Raw genomic sequence first — 19,454 nt, 5'->3', positions numbered from 1 at the left:
AACTGCGCGCATGCGCAAGAGCGAGTTGTAGGTATGATGTGATGAATGGCGCTCGCTCGATTAGTCGATTCCTGTAAACTTTTTTCTGTTTTTTAGGGTTATGAATGCATTTGATAGTTTTTGGCGAGTGATAAACAAACGAAATGGCGACCTTTGTTGCTAAGAATAGAGTTGGGGTGAAAAAGAAGCCAATGATAATCTTGAAAGAGTAAAAAGGTATACGTTTTTCATTTGTGAATTAATTAAAGTTTGCCTAATCTCCGAAAACACTTTTATCTCTTGCAGCGTATATTTCATTTATGGCGTCAATACTTCTTTTTTGAAATGTATATATCCAGGAAAATTATTTTTGCGTCCGAAAAAGAAAAAAAAGGAAACAAAATGGAAGTTAAGCAATACGCATACATCACTCGTGGACGGCGAATTTGAACCACCTACGTCGCTACTCTGTGATTGTCCTCTATTGCATGCTTTTTACCGTAAGGCCACCGAAGCCCCTTAAGAATTCGAAACTTTATTTAATTATAAATTTTACATTGACAACGCTGATCTTTTGGTAATTTCAACCGCGGGCTCAAACGACTCGAGTCGCAGCTCGCCGATAGTCCGAATTATTGAAGTGTCGCGCGCCAACGGCCAACTGCTCGTAAAGTGACTTGTTTGAGGCTTGTTTGATATTCCTGGAGTTGTATCGACGTTGAAAAGTGGTTCACAAGTGAAAACTGCATTGAAAGAAGCTCAAGTATAAGTTCAATCAATCGATATGCTGTTTCTTCAATGGTGTAACTCGCACTGTGTATGCGTATGTTATTAGTGCACTGTTAAGTTTGCATGTTTCCAGATACCTTGAATTAAGGATACTTTTCCTTAAAAATGCGTCCTGGAGTGAGGAACAGGAAGTTCTAAAGATGAGGATTGATATCACTCAAAATAAGTGTAATTATCAGTTCTCAAAACAAGGAATATGCACTGACAGTGAGTGACAAATACTGCCTAAAATTGATAGCAGAGTCCTTACTTCAAGGTGACTGAAGTTTCTCATAGTAAGACCTATTTTTTTCAAAATGAGTAAGTAAAGATCTCAAAAGAGAGCACTTACTCCTCAAAGATTGTTAAATAATACATCGTCCCTTTGTCCTTGAGACAAGGATCTTAACTGCAGGAACTGGCTCTTTCTATCAGTATTTTGTGCATGTAACACAGGTTAGCCAGGCCATACTACAAACTCAACAACAACTTTTAATCTGACATAATCAACCCAAATTGTGCTTTCTTTAAAATGCTTTGCATTATTTTGAACTTAAGATACCTGCACAGCAGCAAGTTTTATTTTGAAGCAAGACTTAAGTTACACCTCACTTCATTTGATATAGAGCAAAGTGACATGGCTTTATACCTAACACCAATTCTTCAAGAAATGGCACAGCTATATGTTAACTTAATATGCTGAAATTTTAACTATTCAATAAAAGTCTTATGCAGATTTACCAAATATCTAAAATAAACAGTATTTAGTGGCTTCATGACAAACACAAATTCTTCAAGAAATAGGTATAGTAGCCTTTCCTTTGAATCATACTGAAGATTACTCTTTCTCTTTGTCAAGAATCTTGTTACAGATTTGCCTGTACCTAAATGTTCGTCATAGAGGCTTTACACCTAGGACATGTTCTTCAAGAAATTGAAACAGCAACTTTTTTTTTGAATCATATTGAAGATTAAAACAATAATAAGTTGACAGTGACAACAACAATCCCTTTACAAGCTTAAGGATGAATATCCTTGCTGGTGTATGACTATAATTCTGTCAACTAGTGGTTTATATTTAGTTTGAGATTCTTTACTCTGGTTCAGTACTTTTTCGTATAATAATCACATGATTGTAAGTAAAAATGATTTGGTGAAAAGGCGTTTTTACTGGCTAGGAAAGCCAAATAGCCACTTCACCTTGGTGTATTAGCATTCTATTTGACTTTTTTGAGAATTTCAGACCATCGTACTCTAGAAATTTTTTTCTTGAGTGTTTAATTTTTTACTGTGGACGCACTCACATTGTGGTCAACTTGGAGACAATCCTTGTCACCGCTAATGGTCCAATTTACAGCTGGTGTTTTATTAATGAAAACCTTCAATAGGAGTATTAAAAAATAGTTGTCTGACGTTTCAATGTTTCTAACATCATTATTATCAATGTAAAAATAACAGATTTAATGCAGTCAGTGTGAGTATAAACTATTTGTCACCATTCAATCACTGGTTGAATGCCAATTAGATAATGTACTTTTGAATCATCTTTCTCCTGTTTTGCACGTGAAAAGATATTCTACAATACCACCTTCTAGAGTCATTAAAAATTGTGCTATACTAGTAGCCACATGCAGTCTTTAACTGTCTACTTTTTTTCGTGATACCGTGATTTGATTTTTATTTTCAATCGTGAATCATGATGAAAGATGATAGGAACTTTTCTTGTCCACGTCAATACATTTTTGAAGTTGTTGAAGAGTCATAGCATGAAAACTAACAATTTTTAACCTTGGGATCCTAAAGGAATTTATGAAAAGACAAATCCGAATTTGCGGAAGCATTGTAGCAGTTCTAAACGAATGATGTAGTTATTTTAATGTTACCTCTAGTGCTATTTACCCATTCGGACTGGGAACAATCTATGATGTATGAAAGAACTGAAGCGGAAACCGTTTCCAGACGGAATTTATATTGACTTCAACAATGCCTTTATTCAGGGATAAAACTCGTTTATTTATAGCAGATAAAGGCGTATTCTTTGCATTTTCTTCTCAGTATATAGGGAATTGTCTTTAATTTCTCCTTAGCGTCTTCCAAAATATACCACAAGCTGTGGTGGACATTATGTTGGAAGAAACCGAAAGTGTTGACGCAGGAATATTGGCAGCTGAAGGCTTTTGAAAAGTCCTGCAGTATAAATACTTTCCTTCTTCTTAAAAGTCATTAAATGGTCTTCAATGCATCCCTTTGCCTCTATTTTCAGTTAGACTTTCAGAGATACATCTTTTACTGTGCTAAAAGTTTAGAAAACGTTTTTGTTTTCCGCGATGAGCGATTGTATTGGTATTCGGTCAAGATATTTGATCTCTCTTTTCTGTGTCGACTGTGTTAAAAGGCGCATAAATATGTCTTAGGTCCTTCAGACTCACAAGGGATATCAATCAGGAAGCGACACCATGTGGCGATCTTTCTTGTCCTGTTAAGAAAGATGCCGTTTGCGCAGCGAACTGTAATTAGACAATCATCTGTATGATGGTTAGTCTTGTTATGTACCTACCTTGAAATTCAAGTTTCTTGACGGCACACAATGAGGCTGATTAGCTTAATGATTTATACGTATGATGCACGATCCTCGCAGTAGATAGCGCTATTCATGCAATAGCGAAAATCAGACCTGAAAAAAATCAGGCCTGTACGGGACTCGAACCACTGACCTCTGCGATACTAGTGCAGCGCTCTACCAATTGAGCTAACAAGCCAACTGGGAGCAGGCCGTTAAGTTGATTCGTAATAAACCCGTGAAAGTGATAAATAAGATACAATAAATATATTTATTATATCTTTATTGCCTGATTTTTTTCAGGTCTGATTTTCGCTATTGCATAAATAGCGCTTTCTACAGCGAGGATCGTGCATCATACGTATCTAATACCGCAGTTCAAAATATATGAACTTCATATATTTATTGTATCTTATAATGATTTATGCATCGGAAATACGAAATTACATAACGAAATCCATCCTGAAACTTGCTATCAATGTTGGGAAAGCAACTGACCGAGTCCTTCTACTGTTCTTGAGAAAGAAAATGTGGCATGATGTGGAAATTTATCGCCAGTTTTGGTGGGGGAGGGGGAAGGGGGAAATTGGTGAGGTCTGGAGCCTAAGGACGATGTTCTCAAAGCTTGCAAAGCGATCAACATACATGTTAGTCAGCGGTATTTTCAAGCAGCTGAAGAACCTCGTCGATGATCCTGATGTTTTGAAAAGATTTGTCGAGGATAGGGAATGTATTCTTCAGATGTGTAGTTAATGAAGTCAGTATCAGTTGAAATTATATTCTGTTGAATGTGAATAATAATTTCAGTTTAAGAAAATTAGCCAAAATTGAAAGAAACGATCGTAAACGACTCCGAGTTATGATAGATTTTACTTTTGACTTAGTCAATGAAGGATTTATTATGAAGCGAAAAGATTTCGCTTTGATAAGAATCAAGAATAACTTGTTTATATTGAGAGTCGAGAAAGAGAGCCAGCTGTGTTTGTAGCACAATAAAACCCAGGAGGGTCGTTTAATTTTTTCTTTGTTTTGATTGTCTTCTGTCGCTTTTTGCGACTTTGTCGCAGACATTGTCCAAAGGTTACAAACAACTGCACAAGCGAGTAAGTCATTGTGTTTTAGAAGCGCCGAGGCGTATTTAGTTAAGCTCAAAACAGAATGGTAAAGTACTTGAATAAGCTGTGCGTTTGAAAAGTCTCCAGTTTTTCTTTTCCCTACTTTTTATTCCTTTTACAGATTTTTATGAATGTTTCAATTTTCTTTTACTTATTTCGCAACAGCGGTTGATTCTTGATGTTTTCGTTTGAAATTTTGAGCGGGAAATTTGTGCGCGGCTGGCCAGATTGATCCCCTCTCGCATGCTCAACGTTTGACCGCTGGTTTTAGTTGTTCTGCAGATATGCTGTACAACCAAAATGCTGGTTGTACCTCAATCCTACCGGCTAGAGGTACGTCCGAGGAGCACTAGTGACGAGTTTCCGAGACTGGTGATTATCAGAAATTGTCGGCTATTCCAATATGGCGGACTATTCCAGTAACTAGGCATAAGTAGATTATCCTCGGCAACTTGTGAGAAACTTTCGGCGTTTTCATCAACCTTTTGTACTTTGAGCAATGGTCAGCAATCAAGAGCAACTTTTGCCTTCCTTGGCAACTTTTGAGTCAACAAACAGTTAAAAACTGACCAAGACATCAAAAAGGTCTTTTTTGAAAGGTTTTTTTATTAAAAGTGGTCAGAACTAAGGATGTCGAACGTTCTTACAAATAGTTTATAAAAAAAACATGTGCACCTTCGAACTGGACAACAGCTACCTTAACGGGCGCTTACATCCAGCGGTTATTTGCTCCAACAATAGAGCTTCTCGCCCTGGTACTTGCTGCAGTGCGAGGTATCACAGTTAGAAGCTGAAATGTCTGAATAGGAAAATGAAAATAATACAGATATTGACCCTATTGAGGTTACCATAGCTGCTGGGGCAACTCTTGGTAGTCATGCGAGAGCTTCAATATCTAAAAAACGCAACATCACGTCAACGAAGGCAAATAGAAACAAAGAGGAAGCGGTAGCTTGACCTCGTCCTCAGAGAAAGGAAACACAACATGCGCTTGGAATCGCGTGAAAGACTATCCAAAACGTCATTATAAAATACTTTCTATTATTAGTTACGTAGAGCATAAAGATTTTAATGATCGCAACAAATGATGTTAAATTACACATAAGACGTCTGGTTTGAGTAGTAATCTAGATCAAAATGACTCTCAAAAGTCAGCAAAAATTTGGAAGGCAATTTTTAAATTTTTGAGCAACTTTAGAGCAACTTTTGGGTATATTGTCGAGCAACTTTTGCTGAATTTACTAGCACAATCTATTCATACCTACCAGTAACACCATTTGCAAGTTAACAACACTCAGGTAGTGTGATTGAACCAGACTTGAACATAATTGTAGAGGTTAATTCAAGGAAATTTCGCTAAAAAATATTTGTGTGGCTGTTCCCTTCATTCTCGTCGATCTCAAGTTTCTTGTTCGATTCAGCAGAGTGTTAGCTTAACAGACTTGAATGAATGAAAAAATGAAAAACTTTACTTAAGTGTCTATGTTTTTAGCTATAAGCTAATGGGGGACACCAAAAAATTTAAAAGTCAAATACATATACATATGTAGATGATAGTTATTTACAGTAGATAATTAAAAAGATTATAAAGTTATTTAGTTAAGTTTTAAATTTCAACGAGAGTTGAAAGGTCGACTTTTCTTATGTTCTTCTTGAACGAATTTAGAGTTTCTATCGTTCTTAGGTGTCTTGGTAACTTCGACCAGATGAGAGGTCCCATATATTTAATAGAATTCCTACCAAATCTTACAGTTTCGAATCTTGGCAGTTCAAAGTCACTGTTCCGTAAATTATATTGAGTGTTCTTTATATTAAATAAGTCAGAAGTATTCTCAGGTACGAGACTGTGCTTAACTTTAAACATCAAAGTGGCAATGTCTTGTAGGCGCCGATTGTTCAACGTCGGTAGTTTGACGCTCTCGTCGCTTGTAACGTTAAACAAAACTTTTGAATAGTATCCCCACTATAATTATAAAGCCCTTTTCATCATGCTACTGTTTAGGAAGATACCCAAGATGAAAGATCTATTGTCATGTACCTCTAGCCGGTAGGATCTCGGAAGGCTTAGAAAATACAATAGGCTAGAGGTACAGCCAGCATATTTAGTCGACTTTGCTCTGTTGGAAACTGTACGTTACATTTATTAATCTTAAACATAAGTGATTTCGTTTATCTATTACATAACCAAACCGCATGTATGCAGCACGTGTCTTATCGCCCCATATATGGTGCTGTTCCACGTGCTTACAAGGAGACGTGATGTGTGTTTTCGTGAGAGTTGTGAGAGAGAGTTAATTGGAGTGTAATAGCAAAATCGAACCAAGAAAATAAATCGTGAGTACGCTAGATTTTGCACGTTTTCGACACAGTGGCGACCCTGCCAGGACAGCGTTGGAAATCATGGAGACACAGATTGCCGAACTTGAGGGCAAATTGAAGACGTTGAATTTTCGCTTGAAGAAGACAGGAGATGTCTTAAAGAAAGACGACCGAACAGCCTTTGAGAGACACAAAGTTTCCGTTGAAGCCCTAGTGACTACGGTAGTGAAGTTAAAGGATTCCATTGAGGAACAAAAGTTCACGAACGGCGAAGACGACGAAGCGGTACAAGAATGGGCCGACGAAATCGAGCTAGTCATTAACGAAGGAGACGCCTGTATACGCGAACTGGAAGAACGAATTGAGCAAATCGATCGCAATCTGAAACACGCAACCGTGCTCTATGAGCACAAGAGAGAAGTCGAACTAGAGAAAGAGAAAATGATGCAACAACAAGAAGCTATTAATCGAGCACATGCGGAGGAATTGGAATTTGAGAAGAAGAAGTTGGAGCTCAAACAAGCTCAAACGGAACCGCCGGAAACTATGCACGGGCAAATGGCTAGCAACGTGGTGAGAATGCCCAAGCTCGTGATCACAAAATTTGACGGGACGCCGCAAGATTGGCTGCGTTTTTGGGGACAGTTCCAAAGTCAAATTGATGATTCCAGTGCCCCTGAAGTCACAAAGTTCTCTTACTTGAAAGAATTAGTGAATATGAAGGTGCGAAATCTCATCGACGGTCTTCCGTTTACGCCTGAAGGTTACCAAAAAGCTAAAGATTTACTCACAAGAAGATATGGGAAAGCGAGTGAAGTCGTGGGAACCTACGTTAGGAATATTTTGGAACTACCCACCATGCGCGAGAGAAACGTAAAGAAGATACATGAATTTTACGAAGTACTACTGTTCAATGTAGAGTCATTGCGAACATTGAAGAGCTTATCCAAATTGGACGCCGCGGTTCGATTTACATTCGACAAACTTGAGGTAATAAAGAACGAACTTGCTATGATAGATGAAAATTGGTGTGAATGGACTTTTGTAGCATTCTTAGAGGCGTTGGAGAAGTGGACGACTAATAATCCCATTTCAGACGAACCGAAATCAAAGAGTTCAAATTTCCGTCGAGATCAATCCAGAGCTTTTCTTGCCAAACAACAAGAAACCGGAAACCAGTCGAGGGCGAGCCCAGGGGCGTGTCTTTATTGTTGTAGCGAACAACATAAAGCAATTAACTGTGATAATGTCCAAAGCATTGAAGAAAGGAAGAAAATACTTGCCGATAAGCGCTTGTGCTTCAATTGTACCGGAGCCAAACACCGGGCCAGCGATTGTAAGAGCAGAAATACTTGTAAAATTTGCGATGGAAAACACCACACTTCGATATGTGACAGGAAGGAGAGACGAGAACCAGGTATGACTGCAAATTTAATTGGCGATTCCAGTGTTATTCATCCCGTAGTAGTCATAAACATGGGTGGATATAAATTCAGAGCTCTCTTGGACAGTGGCGCTAGCCATTCGTATGTTTCGTCAACTGCGATTGAGTTACTTAAAGCTAAAGTGAAGAGTACGAGTTTGCGTCAAATCGCCATGCTTACAGGCGTTGAAACCAGAACTATGCAGGTATACGAAGTTGTCATGCATTCCGTAACTGGAGATTTCTCACTAAACGTGAATGTCACGAAAATCGAAAAAAGGGAACTGTTGACCTTAGACAACCCAAAGTATTCCGACCTCGTAAAAAATCACCCTCACCTGAGAGGTGTTAAGATGGACGATAGTGATACAAAGGCTCGCTTACCTGTGCACGTGATTATCGGCGCTAATGACTTTGCCAAGATACGGACGAGTGGTCGTTTACGGGTCGGACGTAAAGGAGATCCAGTAGCAGAGCGTACACGTTTCGGGTGGACTATAATGTCCCCCGGAACAGATCTAGGCAACGCGTATCTTGCCGTGAATTCTACGGTGGATCACAACCGACTCTGCGCCCTAGATGTCCTAGGACTAGAGGACAAACTATCTACTCACCAGAGCGACGTCCACGAAGAATTTAAGGAGCAACTGGCTAGGAGTCCAGACGGCCGATACGAAACTGGACTACCCTGGAAAGGGAACTGTCCTGAGTTGCCCAATAATTGTGCGGGCAGTGTGCGCAGGGTGAACTCTCTTCTACGGAAATTAAAGAGAACTGATATGCTAGACCAGTACGACGACATTATTCGGGAACAGTTAGAAGAAGGTGTGGTTGAGAAAGCACCAGCGAAGGTAACAGGCAAAGAATTCTACATGCCCCATCGAGCAGTAATACGTGAGAATGCCGAATCAACCAAGCTACGAGTGGTATATGACGCCTCGGCCCGTGCGTATGACGGTGCGCCTTCTTTGAATGAGTGTTTACACACTGGCCCCCCACTACAGAATGAGCTGTGGAATGTTATTGTCCGCAACAGATTCCATCCTATTGCAGTTGCCGGAGATATGCGCAAGGCCTTCTTGCAGATACGTGTTAAGGAAGCTGAACGTGACGCATTGAGGTTCCACTGGATTAAAGACAAATCGACCGGAGAACTAGAAGTGCTGAGGTTTACGAGAGTGGTGTTTGGTCTTGCTCCTTCTCCTTTCCTACTCAATGCCGTGATACAACAACACCTGGAAAGTGTGCAGTCCGAGTACCCAGGGACTGTACAAGAAATTAAGAACAGTCTGTATGTAGATGATTTGATTACCGGAGGTACTACTAGGGAAGGTGCGCAACAGCTCAAACATTATGCAGTAGAGATCTTTAATCGTGCAAGGTTCACCTTGCATAAATGGCACTCAAACGTGTCAGAACTAGAAAGCGACTGTACCGATGACGAGCCTTCGTTTGCTAAACAACAGCTTGGTGCATCATCAGCTCGTGGAGAGTGCAAACTACTGGGACTCAAATGGGACAAAGGGGATGACACTTTACATGTTTCACTCCCATCTCAGCCTGCTACATTGACCAAGCGGGGCATCCTCGCCAACTTAGCGAAGATTTATGACCCGTTAGGACTCGTGTCGCCTGCAATGTTAGAGGGGAAACAAATCTATCGAGAAGCCAGTGAGATGAAGTTGATCTGGGATATCCCACTTCCCGAGGGGATTACAAAACGGTGGCTAAAATGGGAGAAGAATGCACCGGATGATGTGTACTTTCCTCGCAGTCTTGTTCAGTACCAGGAACCGATCGACAATATTAAACTTCATGCATTTGGGGATGCAAGTATTCACGGTGTGTGTGCTGCTGTTTATGCTGTGGTTACACAGGCGTCAGGCGTGACACAGGGTCTGATTGCCGCCAAATCCCGCCTTGCCAAGAAAAGTCTGACGATTCCTCGTTTGGAGCTCGTGTCAGGCCATATGGCAGTCAACTTGTCTACAAATGTGCGGGTTGCGCTAGAAGGCTTCAGTATGACGGAGGATATACAGTGCTGGCTCGACAGCACTGTAGCCCTACACTGGCTGAACGATGACGGAGAGTACCGCCAATTCGTGGCTAATCGGGTTAAAAAGATCCAGAACCACCCGAACACGCAGTGGAGACATGTACCGACATCCGAAAACCCTGCTGACCTGGGGAGCAGAGGTGGCAGTGTGAATGAAGCACAGCTATGGTGGAAAGGTCCACCGTGGTTATCCGACCGATCCCAGTGGCCTGTTAATATTGTGACAAAGGCGACGGATGACAGCAATGCAGAAAAGAAGGTTCAACGAGAACTTTTTGCGCTCGGTGTTGAAGCAAACAATGACTTTGACACTGTTCTCGAGAAGTTCGGCTTGCGTAAAGCCATGAGAATTTGTGCATGGATCTTGCGGTTCAATCACAATTCTCGTCACCCTTCCAAGAGAATCATAGGACCTCTTACGACGGAAGAAATTCAGCAACAAGAAATGTCCTGGATCAAGCGAGCGCAGAGCCAAGGGGCAAAGACGGTCAAGTTTGCCAGTGACCAGGAACAACTGAATCTGCAACTAAACACCGATGGTGTATTGGAATGCCGAGGACGCATTCAGGGTGAGTATCCGATTTACTTACCAGATTCTAATTCTTTCACAGTGGAAATAGTGAAGCAAGCGCACGAGGTAACTCTCCATGGGGGAGTCAGCATGACTATGGCTAAAGTACGAGAAAGATTCTGGGTGCCAAGGCTTCGACGGCTTGCTAAGAGAGTAGTGAAGCACTGTTTTGGATGCAAGAGGTTCCAAGCTCAGCCCCTTCATGACCCACCGCCAGGTGATCTACCGAAGTCACGTACAGAAGGGAGTACACCATTTGACGTCATCGGGGTGGACTTCGCAGGACCAGTCAAGTATAGTGGCAAGTGCAAACCAGAGAAGAAAGCCTACGTTGTACTCTACTCCTGTTGTCTTACCCGCGGAATCTTCCTGGAAGTGCTTCCCAGCCTAGAAACAAGCGAATTTATCAAGAGCTTTAAACGTCTGATCGCGAGGAGAGGTCGACCATCCCTTGTCTACTCGGACAACGGTTCTACCTTCACAGCTGCGGCAAAGTGGCTGACGAAAGTGAAGGAGGATGAGAAGTTCCATTCATTTTTGAGTGACCAATCCATTACTTGGCGCTTTAACGTGAGTAGAGCACCATGGTGGGGAGGACACTTCGAAAGACTTATTGGCTTATTTAAGTCTTCATTCTACAAGTCTGTGGGTCAGGGTCTGCTAAGCTGGGACGAGCTCTGCGAGGTAGTCCTTGACATCGAAGTGTCGCTTAACCATCGACCTCTTAGTTACGTGGAGGATGACCCGCAGTTCCCTACACTAACACAACTCCTTCCTGTTTCTGAATGCTAACATTTTACCTGAGTTCGAGCCACATCGGCTCGAAGACCGTGACTTGAGGAAACGTGCGAAATTCTTGAAAGCTACCAAAGATACAATGTGGCGTCGCTGGACCACAGAATACCTTAGAGCTTTGAGAGAGAGGCATCAACTTAAACACAACACCAAACCTAACAGCTTGTCCGTAGGAGATGTTGTTATCATTAAGTCTGAAGAGCGAAACCGAAATCAGTGGCCCATGGGGGTAGTAGAAGAATTATTCAGTGGACGTGATGGTGTTGTTAGGGCAGCGAAAATAAGAGCAGGCAGAGGATTCATGGAACGCCCAATCCAACATCTCTATCCATTGGAGTTGTCCTGCGATCGAAACCCTCTGCCTTGTAATGACCCACCTTTGAACCCAACTGCATTGGAGTTCCGACCGCGACGAGATGCAGCTGTGGCAGCACGTCAGCGAATACAGGACATTGCCGAGCAAGACACTTGAATGTGTTTACTAAAGAAACTTTATTTTTATACTTATTTCTTGTTGTGTTATGGAGTCAGTTCCACTTGCATATGCCTTGTTCCCAAGTCATATGGGGGAGAGTGTTGGAAACTGTACGTTACATTTATTAATCTTAAACATAAGTGATTTCGTTTATCTATTACATAACCAAACCGCATGTATGCAGCACGTGTCTTATCGCCCCATATATGGTGCTGTTCCACGTGCTTACAAGGAGACGTGATGTGTGTTTTCGTGAGAGTTGTGAGAGAGAGTTAATTGGAGTGTAATAGCAAAATCGAACCAAGAAAATAAATCGTGAGTACGCTAGATTTTGCACGTTTTCGACAGCTCAAATGTTTTACTACGACCGCCTCCCTGTTAGCTCAATTGGTTAGAGCGCCGTATTGTGATGTGCGGGAGGTCGACGGTTCGAGCCCCTGCCGGACCAATACTCATGGTCTTAAAATAAGTGAGGAGAATTTGCTACCTTTCTATAATCAAATGGATAGATATTCTAGTCTTCTCGGATAAGGACGAATAAACCGCAGGCCCCGTGTCCTGCAGGGTTAGGGGTAGGAGAAGTTAATTTCCCACGCACGTTAATTTCCCATTACTGTGTGGTGGATGTCCTCCTCTGGTTGGGATGGGTGGGTGTTGGCCCTGAAAAGCCCCTATTGGGAGTGGTCAATTAACCTATGTATGTAGTTTGCTTCACATTTTACCTTTCTGCACTCTTCATTAGTCTTATACTCTTTTGAATATTTTTTTTTCCAAGAAAAAGTGTACATTTTTTTTATTTGTTCTTGTACTTCTAGCTGGTATGATCTTAAGGGGACTAGAAAATACTACCGGCTAGAGATACAGCTTGCTTATTTGGTTGACTTTGCCCATTTTTTAGAATAGTTTTCTTCACATTTAACTTTTTTGTACTCCAAATTAGTCTTATACTCCTTGGAATCACTTTCTTCATGAATATGTTTGCATTTAGTTTTTGCTTTTCAGTCTTGTACCTCTAGCTGGTAGGATCTTAGGGGACTTTAGAAAATACTACCAACTAGAGGTACAGCTTGCATATTTGGTCGAATTTGCCCAATTTTTAACACAGCTTGCTTTGCATTTTACTTTTTGGCATTCCATGTTAGTTTTCCACTACACTGGGATCACTTTTTTCAAGAATACATTACATTTAGTTTCTTTTTTTTAGTCTTGTACCTCTAGCTGGAAGAATTAGACATCTTTATTTATACAGGATAGCCCCTTCAGTGCAGTAAACACTGGTATAATTGGGGGGTCCTGTTACCCACCCATCCCACCCATCCCACCCCAGTAATCTCGTGAGTGGGAAATTAACGTCTCCTGCCCCTAGCCCTGCAGGAGACGGGACCTCCATTTATTCGTCCCCATCCGAGAAGACTAGAATATCTAACCATTTCTTGATGTTATAGAAAGGTGGCATATTCTTAATTATTTTAAGACCCTGAGTGTTGGTCCGGTCGGGACTCGAACCCTCGACCTCCCGCGCAACAGTCCAGCCCTCTATCCATTTAGCTAACCGGGAGGCGGATCTTAAGGGCCTAGAAAATACTACCAGCTGGAGGTTCAGCCTGCATAGTTAGTTGAATTTGCCCAATTTTTTTATCATGGCTTGCTTCACATTTAACTTCTCTACAGTTCAAATTAGTCTTACGTAACTTTCTATAGCTGACTTAAAATGATATTTCGAACAATGTTTGACCTTGTTAACAATACTTCTGATCAATCACAAATATCATGAAAATAGAGACTATTCCAACCCACTCATACTTATGCAGAATATTACATGATAAACTTCAGTAAATCTGGTTGACATGTTCAAGTCTCAAATGAATTTCAAGTCAAATTCAACTAAAACTGGTTTGATTTGCATTGAAATAAATCCAAAACCAAAGAAAATACAGATCAAACTTATTTAAAACTTATTTACCTTAAATTCATTTGAAACATAATATTGTCAATCATTTGACAAATTTATGCAAATTTATTCACGAAGAAAGTGATTCCTAGGAGTGTTAGACCGATTTGGAGTGCAGAAAAGTTAAATACGAAGCAAACTGTAATGAAAATTGTGCAAAGTTGACTAAATATGTAAGCTGTACCTCTAGCCGGCAGTATTTTCTAGGCCCCTTAAGATCCTACAAGCTAGAGGCAGGATGAAAATATAATGAAACAAATGAAAATATAAAGAAACAAATGTAAATGTATTCTTTAAAAAAAAATGATTGAAAGGATTTTAAGACTAATTAAGAATGCAAACAAGTGAAATGTGAAGCAAACCGTAGTAAAAAAGTTGAACAAAGTCGACTAAATATGCAGGCTGTACCTCTAGCCGGTTGTATTTTCTAAGCCTTCCGAAATCCAACCGGCTAGAGGTACAAGACACTAGGAATTTCATCTTGGGGATCTTTCTAACCAGGAGCGTGATGAAAAGGGCTTTATGATGGCGCCACTATCCATATATTTTGTTTACTGTTGCAAGCGTGGGTCCTTGCGGCTACAGTGTTAAAGTCTGTTAAGCTAAAACTCTGCGGGATCAAACAAGAAACTTGAGATCGACGAGGATGAAGGGAACAGCCATACAAATTTTTTAACGAAATTTCCTTAATTTAACCTCAACAATTTATCATTCACATGTAAACTATTTACTGATGTTCAAAGCTGGTTCAATCACGTCGCTTGACTGCTGTTAAATCGCAAATGGTTTTACTTGAATAGTCCGTTTAACTCGGAGACACGTTACTAGTGCTCCTCGGCGTAGAATGTTTGGCATTGTTAGCCGAGCGGAGAGAGGCTTGGGGAGAGGAAAGGAAGGACAGGAAGGGCCTGCTATGAGAGGCCCGCATTCCGCATAACTACATTCATCTCGTGAATGTAAAATTCCCATTGGTCAATCGTCTGTCAATCAAACCGTGCTCTTGTTATTCGAGTGAAGGTGTGAAATCTTCAAGCCTCGGTCAATAGTTACAGTTTATACACAAAATCTCTTTTTAAAATCATAGTTAAAATGTGATACTTTCAGGATGAATTTCGATAGTAAGTAAGTAAGTAAGTAAGGACTTTATTTATAGAGGGAGACACGTAACAGCTGTATAGCTGACAAACCTGTGGCCCTCTAACTAGATTATGCAACATTACAAAAAACTGATAAATAAATAAATATATAAATAATTACAAATTTCTATAATAGAAATAGCAGGATAGATTAAAAATATTGATAAAGATAAAATTAATTTATAAAAAATTAATATTAGATAATGTACTATTGCTTAATATTGTTTCAAAGTTGTCCAGGTTTTTATGTGAGCTTATAAGATGCTTTTTCATAGCTGTTTTGAATAGTTTTACACTAGGCTTATTTTTGATATCAAGGGGAAGGCTGTTCCATAACTTAACTGCGTCAACACTGAATGCCTTGCCACCATCGTTATTTCTTAGGTATTTGGGACACACTAAATTTAAATTGCCATGTCTAGTAGATCTAGTAGATACCGTGATTTCTGAAGTTTGTGCAAGCAAACTGAATGGTGTTCAACTTAAAAATGAACAAAAACTTGCAGTGGAATCCCTCCTTGAACGCAAGGATGTACTCGCAGGCTAACTTTGATGAGAATACGTTAAAAAACATCTTAGAACAACGCGAAATCAATCTGAAAAACGAACAGCGCCAGGCTTTGGAACAGCTCTATGTCAAAATGAAGGATCTTGTAGTTATTTTGCCGACTGGGTTTGGAAAAAGTTTAAATTTCCAAGCTCTACTGTTGCTTACACGCTTCGAGGCCAACGACGATAAACGGCCCGTTGTGTTGGTTATAACTCCACTTACAAGCATCATACAAGATCAAATACTCGAACTTGAATCTCTTAGTTTCCAAAAAAATATTTGCATCCGTTTGAACGGCTTCGGTCATCCGTTCGTCGAAATCATCAGCCCGTTCGAACGGCTTGGTCACCCGTTCGTCGAAAACATCAGCCCGTTCGAACGGCTTGGTCATCCGCTCGTTGAAAAAATTAGCCCGTTCGAACGACTTGGTCATCCGTTTGTTGAAAAACATCAGTCCTTTCGAACGACTGGGACTAATTTCCGTCGAACGACTTGTATCATCCGTTTGGAAGGTTCATACTAGTAACGCCACCCGTTTATTGAAAATAAATTCTTACGTTCGAGCGGCATCAGTCATCTGTGCTAATGTTTACAAGATTTGTCTAACTTCATTCGCTCGAGTTCCCTCTCAACCGAAGATGGACACGAAGCCCTGTATCTTTCAGAAACTGACAAAGAGATCAGGAAAACCTTGACCTAAAAATCGAGGTGTGGAAAGAAGAAGATTCCCCCCGAAAAGTTATTTAGGGCCTTCCTGATCAGCCAATTCACCTTCTGAACTGTCTAAACCATTTATTATTTGACTTAATCATTCCATCTAGGCCGAGTTACTCATCTGTGTTTTAACAACATATTTTCAAATTAAACATACCGTCTTACAGGTTACAATTACATACATTCTGAGAGATGTTGAACCCTCAACTAAAATTGTATTGGAAGTTGGGAAAAGGAGACCAACACACACACATAAAAAAACAGAAACGAGAAAACGGAAACGACTGAAATGTCTCAAGGCCCCAGTCTTAATAGTTCCGTCTCCAAGGATTCGTTTTACAGCCTACTTAAAAGCTTGACACTGTTTGCTCGCTTTCATGGGAGAAATTACTAATTATGAAAATTACCGTTGTGTTGATATTATTTTGTCACCTTGTTGTTCCAACTGATGCCATTCTTATCATTTCTAGGTGGAATCTAGTCAGCGGAGAGTGTCTTCAACTTAGCAACTGGGACGTCTGGCTTCACGTCATCACTATTTAACGCCAGTTATGTTTCGTAAGCTGAAATACTGCGTCACAGTTTTAATTTCAAAAATAACCAGATGTAATCCGAAGCTTTTAACTGTTGGAATTATTTTGGCTGTCGCGATACCCACTTTGGTCTTTGGTGTTTTTCTCAGCTTCCCTCGAACTCCGCTTCCCAGACGGTTTAGACCTAGTAGCGATTGTAAAGTTTGGAAAGAATCTCCAAAGCACAAAACGACTTTGATAACAAAGACCTCATGTGCAAGGAACTATTTTCTTCTCATCCTAGTCTCATCTGCACCTGCAAATCAAGCTAGAAGAAATCATATTCGTCAAACCTGGGGCATTGACAGCAACGTGCTACCGGTATGGAAGACGTACTTTCTTATAGCGCAAACAGAGAATCAAACACATTCCGATTTGGTCAATAAAGAGGAAGAAGTCTACGGTGACTTAATTCGCGCGGACTATTACGAGCATTACTGGAAACAGAGTTTTAAGATTATGATGGCCTTCGAGTGGGCATCACGATATTGCAATTTCTCATACCTACTAAAGGCAGATGATGACATTTTGGTCAATATCGAAGACTTCATTCAATTTTTGCAGAAGAAATCAACTCCAAAAAAAGAACTTTTCCTTGGATATCTTCATCATAACCCTATTGTACTTCGAAGGGGAAAATGGAACGTTAGTTACGAGGAGTACAACCATACTCACTATCCAGATTTCTGTAGTGGGGCTGGCTTTGTTATGACTTATGACGTTATCGAGTGCATTGTTCCCTTGTTTGACGCGATTGAGCCATATAGGATGGACGATGTTTATGTTGGAATGCTTGCTAATGCATCTGGTGTGATAGCAGTGCATCATTCAGGGTTCTTTATGCCAGTAGATGATTATGACGACTGCATTTTTAAACCAAAAGTTCTTCTGCAGCACAGAGCGACTGGACAGTGTTTAACTAAATTAATACGTATTCATAGCAAGGACTTTTTGTATGGCACAAATTTGGGTTCATATTTTTGACGCTTTGTTGACTTTTTTACTAAATAATCATTTTATTTGTAAAGGGGCTTCCACATTTCGTACCATTTATGAAAACAGTTATGAGTTAAAGCCAAAAACTGATTTAACGCTGGTGAACACTAGAAAGATAATTTAATTTTCATTCAACAATTCTATAGTCATTTCAGTGATAGGCCATCCCGTCAGATACTGTTGTTCTCTTTTGTTTCAAATACGAATGGCACCACATTGATCGGAATTCATTGTAAGATAAGCTTTTAAATGAGAACTTAAACCCATCATGAGCGACGTTTGCAAAATCTCTTCCGCTCGGAATTTCCTTCTTTGTTACTTCCTGTAGAAATTTAATTCCTTGAAGGCGGCTTGAATTGGTGGGATCTTCCGGCTGGAATACTTTTATTTTTGAAAACCAAAGTGATTGCAGGCAGGTTTTGCAGAAATGAAGTTGTAGAACACTGCATTTGTATATCTTTAAGATAGCTATAACAAAGAAGACCAATCTTCCTTCGACAGTTTCCTTTGTAACAAACCAGAATCCATTTAGTCTTACGTCGTTTGGCCACAAGATAAACTCCTCGCGAACCAAGCTCTCTCAATCACAATGACTACGCTTGTGGCTTGTGTTAGACTTTTATTTTAGCTGTTACTATCTGTCACTATCCATGATATAAAATCTTGTACAATTTCGAACTGATTGTGCCCAGCTCCCAGAGTTCCACTCGGCGTAAATGAATTGTTTTCGCAAATTTTTTCAAAATCACGTGGCGAAATATACTAAGCTGAGGAAGCACATCGCCCATGATGCTTGTTTTCTGATCAAAACCTCTAAGCTGTTTCTTTAGAAGCAGCGAAAGTTAAGAAAGGAAACGGAAAGACAGGACTTTTTATGCAAAAGCTCGTTGAGAGGTAGCCTTATAGTTAAACAAAGAGAACCTTAAGAGAAGCTAAACCTCTTTCTTCATCGGGGATCTCAGTATATCTTTATCATTGTGACGAGAAGAAAAAGAATTCTGATCGTCTTTGAACGTTTATCATAAATTACTACTTATCAATATCTATTGAGGTTGCAGCCAATAAACGCGAACTCAATCACCTGCTTTAGACCGCTGTCCATCTGTGCAGCTGAAAACATTTTGTATATCACTTCAGAAACAAAGCGAGCAAATATCTGGGTAGTAGCAATAAAATTTGATTTCAAAGCTGGCAGATATACGTTTACTTCTTTAATGTATATTTTAACAGACGAGTACTCTTTTCCTGCTAAAGCATAGCTCGTAGGTAAATAACTCTTTTTATCTGCACTAAAGATGCGAACTTGCATGGTTAAAATAGAGATCACACCCTACAGTTAAAAATAGTGATTGTAAACGTTATTTAGTAAAACGTTGACTTAAAAAAACAGACAGCTATTCCACTTATTTATCTCATATTGTCACTTTGGCTTTGTAACTTTATACTCGTGAAATTCTCAGGTAAACTGAACGAT

The 19,454-nt window shown here is 40.1% G+C and overlaps 1 protein-coding gene and 1 non-coding gene across 3 annotated transcripts in view; both read left to right on the top strand.

Annotated features, from left to right (window-relative positions):
• The window catches only part of LOC111340000 (beta-1,3-galactosyltransferase 5-like), a 23,056-nt gene extending 3,880 nt beyond the window's left edge, over positions 1–19,176 (top strand). For both annotated transcript variants that reach the window (XM_088754590.1, XM_088754589.1), the window contains exon 2: positions 16,883–19,176. In XM_088754590.1, coding sequence (XP_088610716.1) covers positions 16,964–17,968 — 1,005 coding nt within the window. In that variant the 5' untranslated portion in view covers positions 16,883–16,963 and the 3' untranslated portion in view covers positions 17,969–19,176. The remainder of the gene's footprint in view (positions 1–16,882) is intronic.
• LOC111346677 (uncharacterized) lies at positions 6,541–12,388 on the top strand. The gene has a single exon (XR_015999086.1). It is a non-coding gene; the product is annotated as an uncharacterized LOC111346677 (transcript).
• Positions 19,177–19,454: the final 278 nt, after the last annotated feature.

This window comes from Stylophora pistillata, chromosome 3, assembly GCF_964205215.1.
Source record: "Stylophora pistillata chromosome 3, jaStyPist1.2, whole genome shotgun sequence".
Classification (NCBI taxonomy): Eukaryota; Metazoa; Cnidaria; class Anthozoa; order Scleractinia; family Pocilloporidae; genus Stylophora; species Stylophora pistillata.
This window is presented reverse-complemented; position numbering and strand designations above follow the sequence as displayed.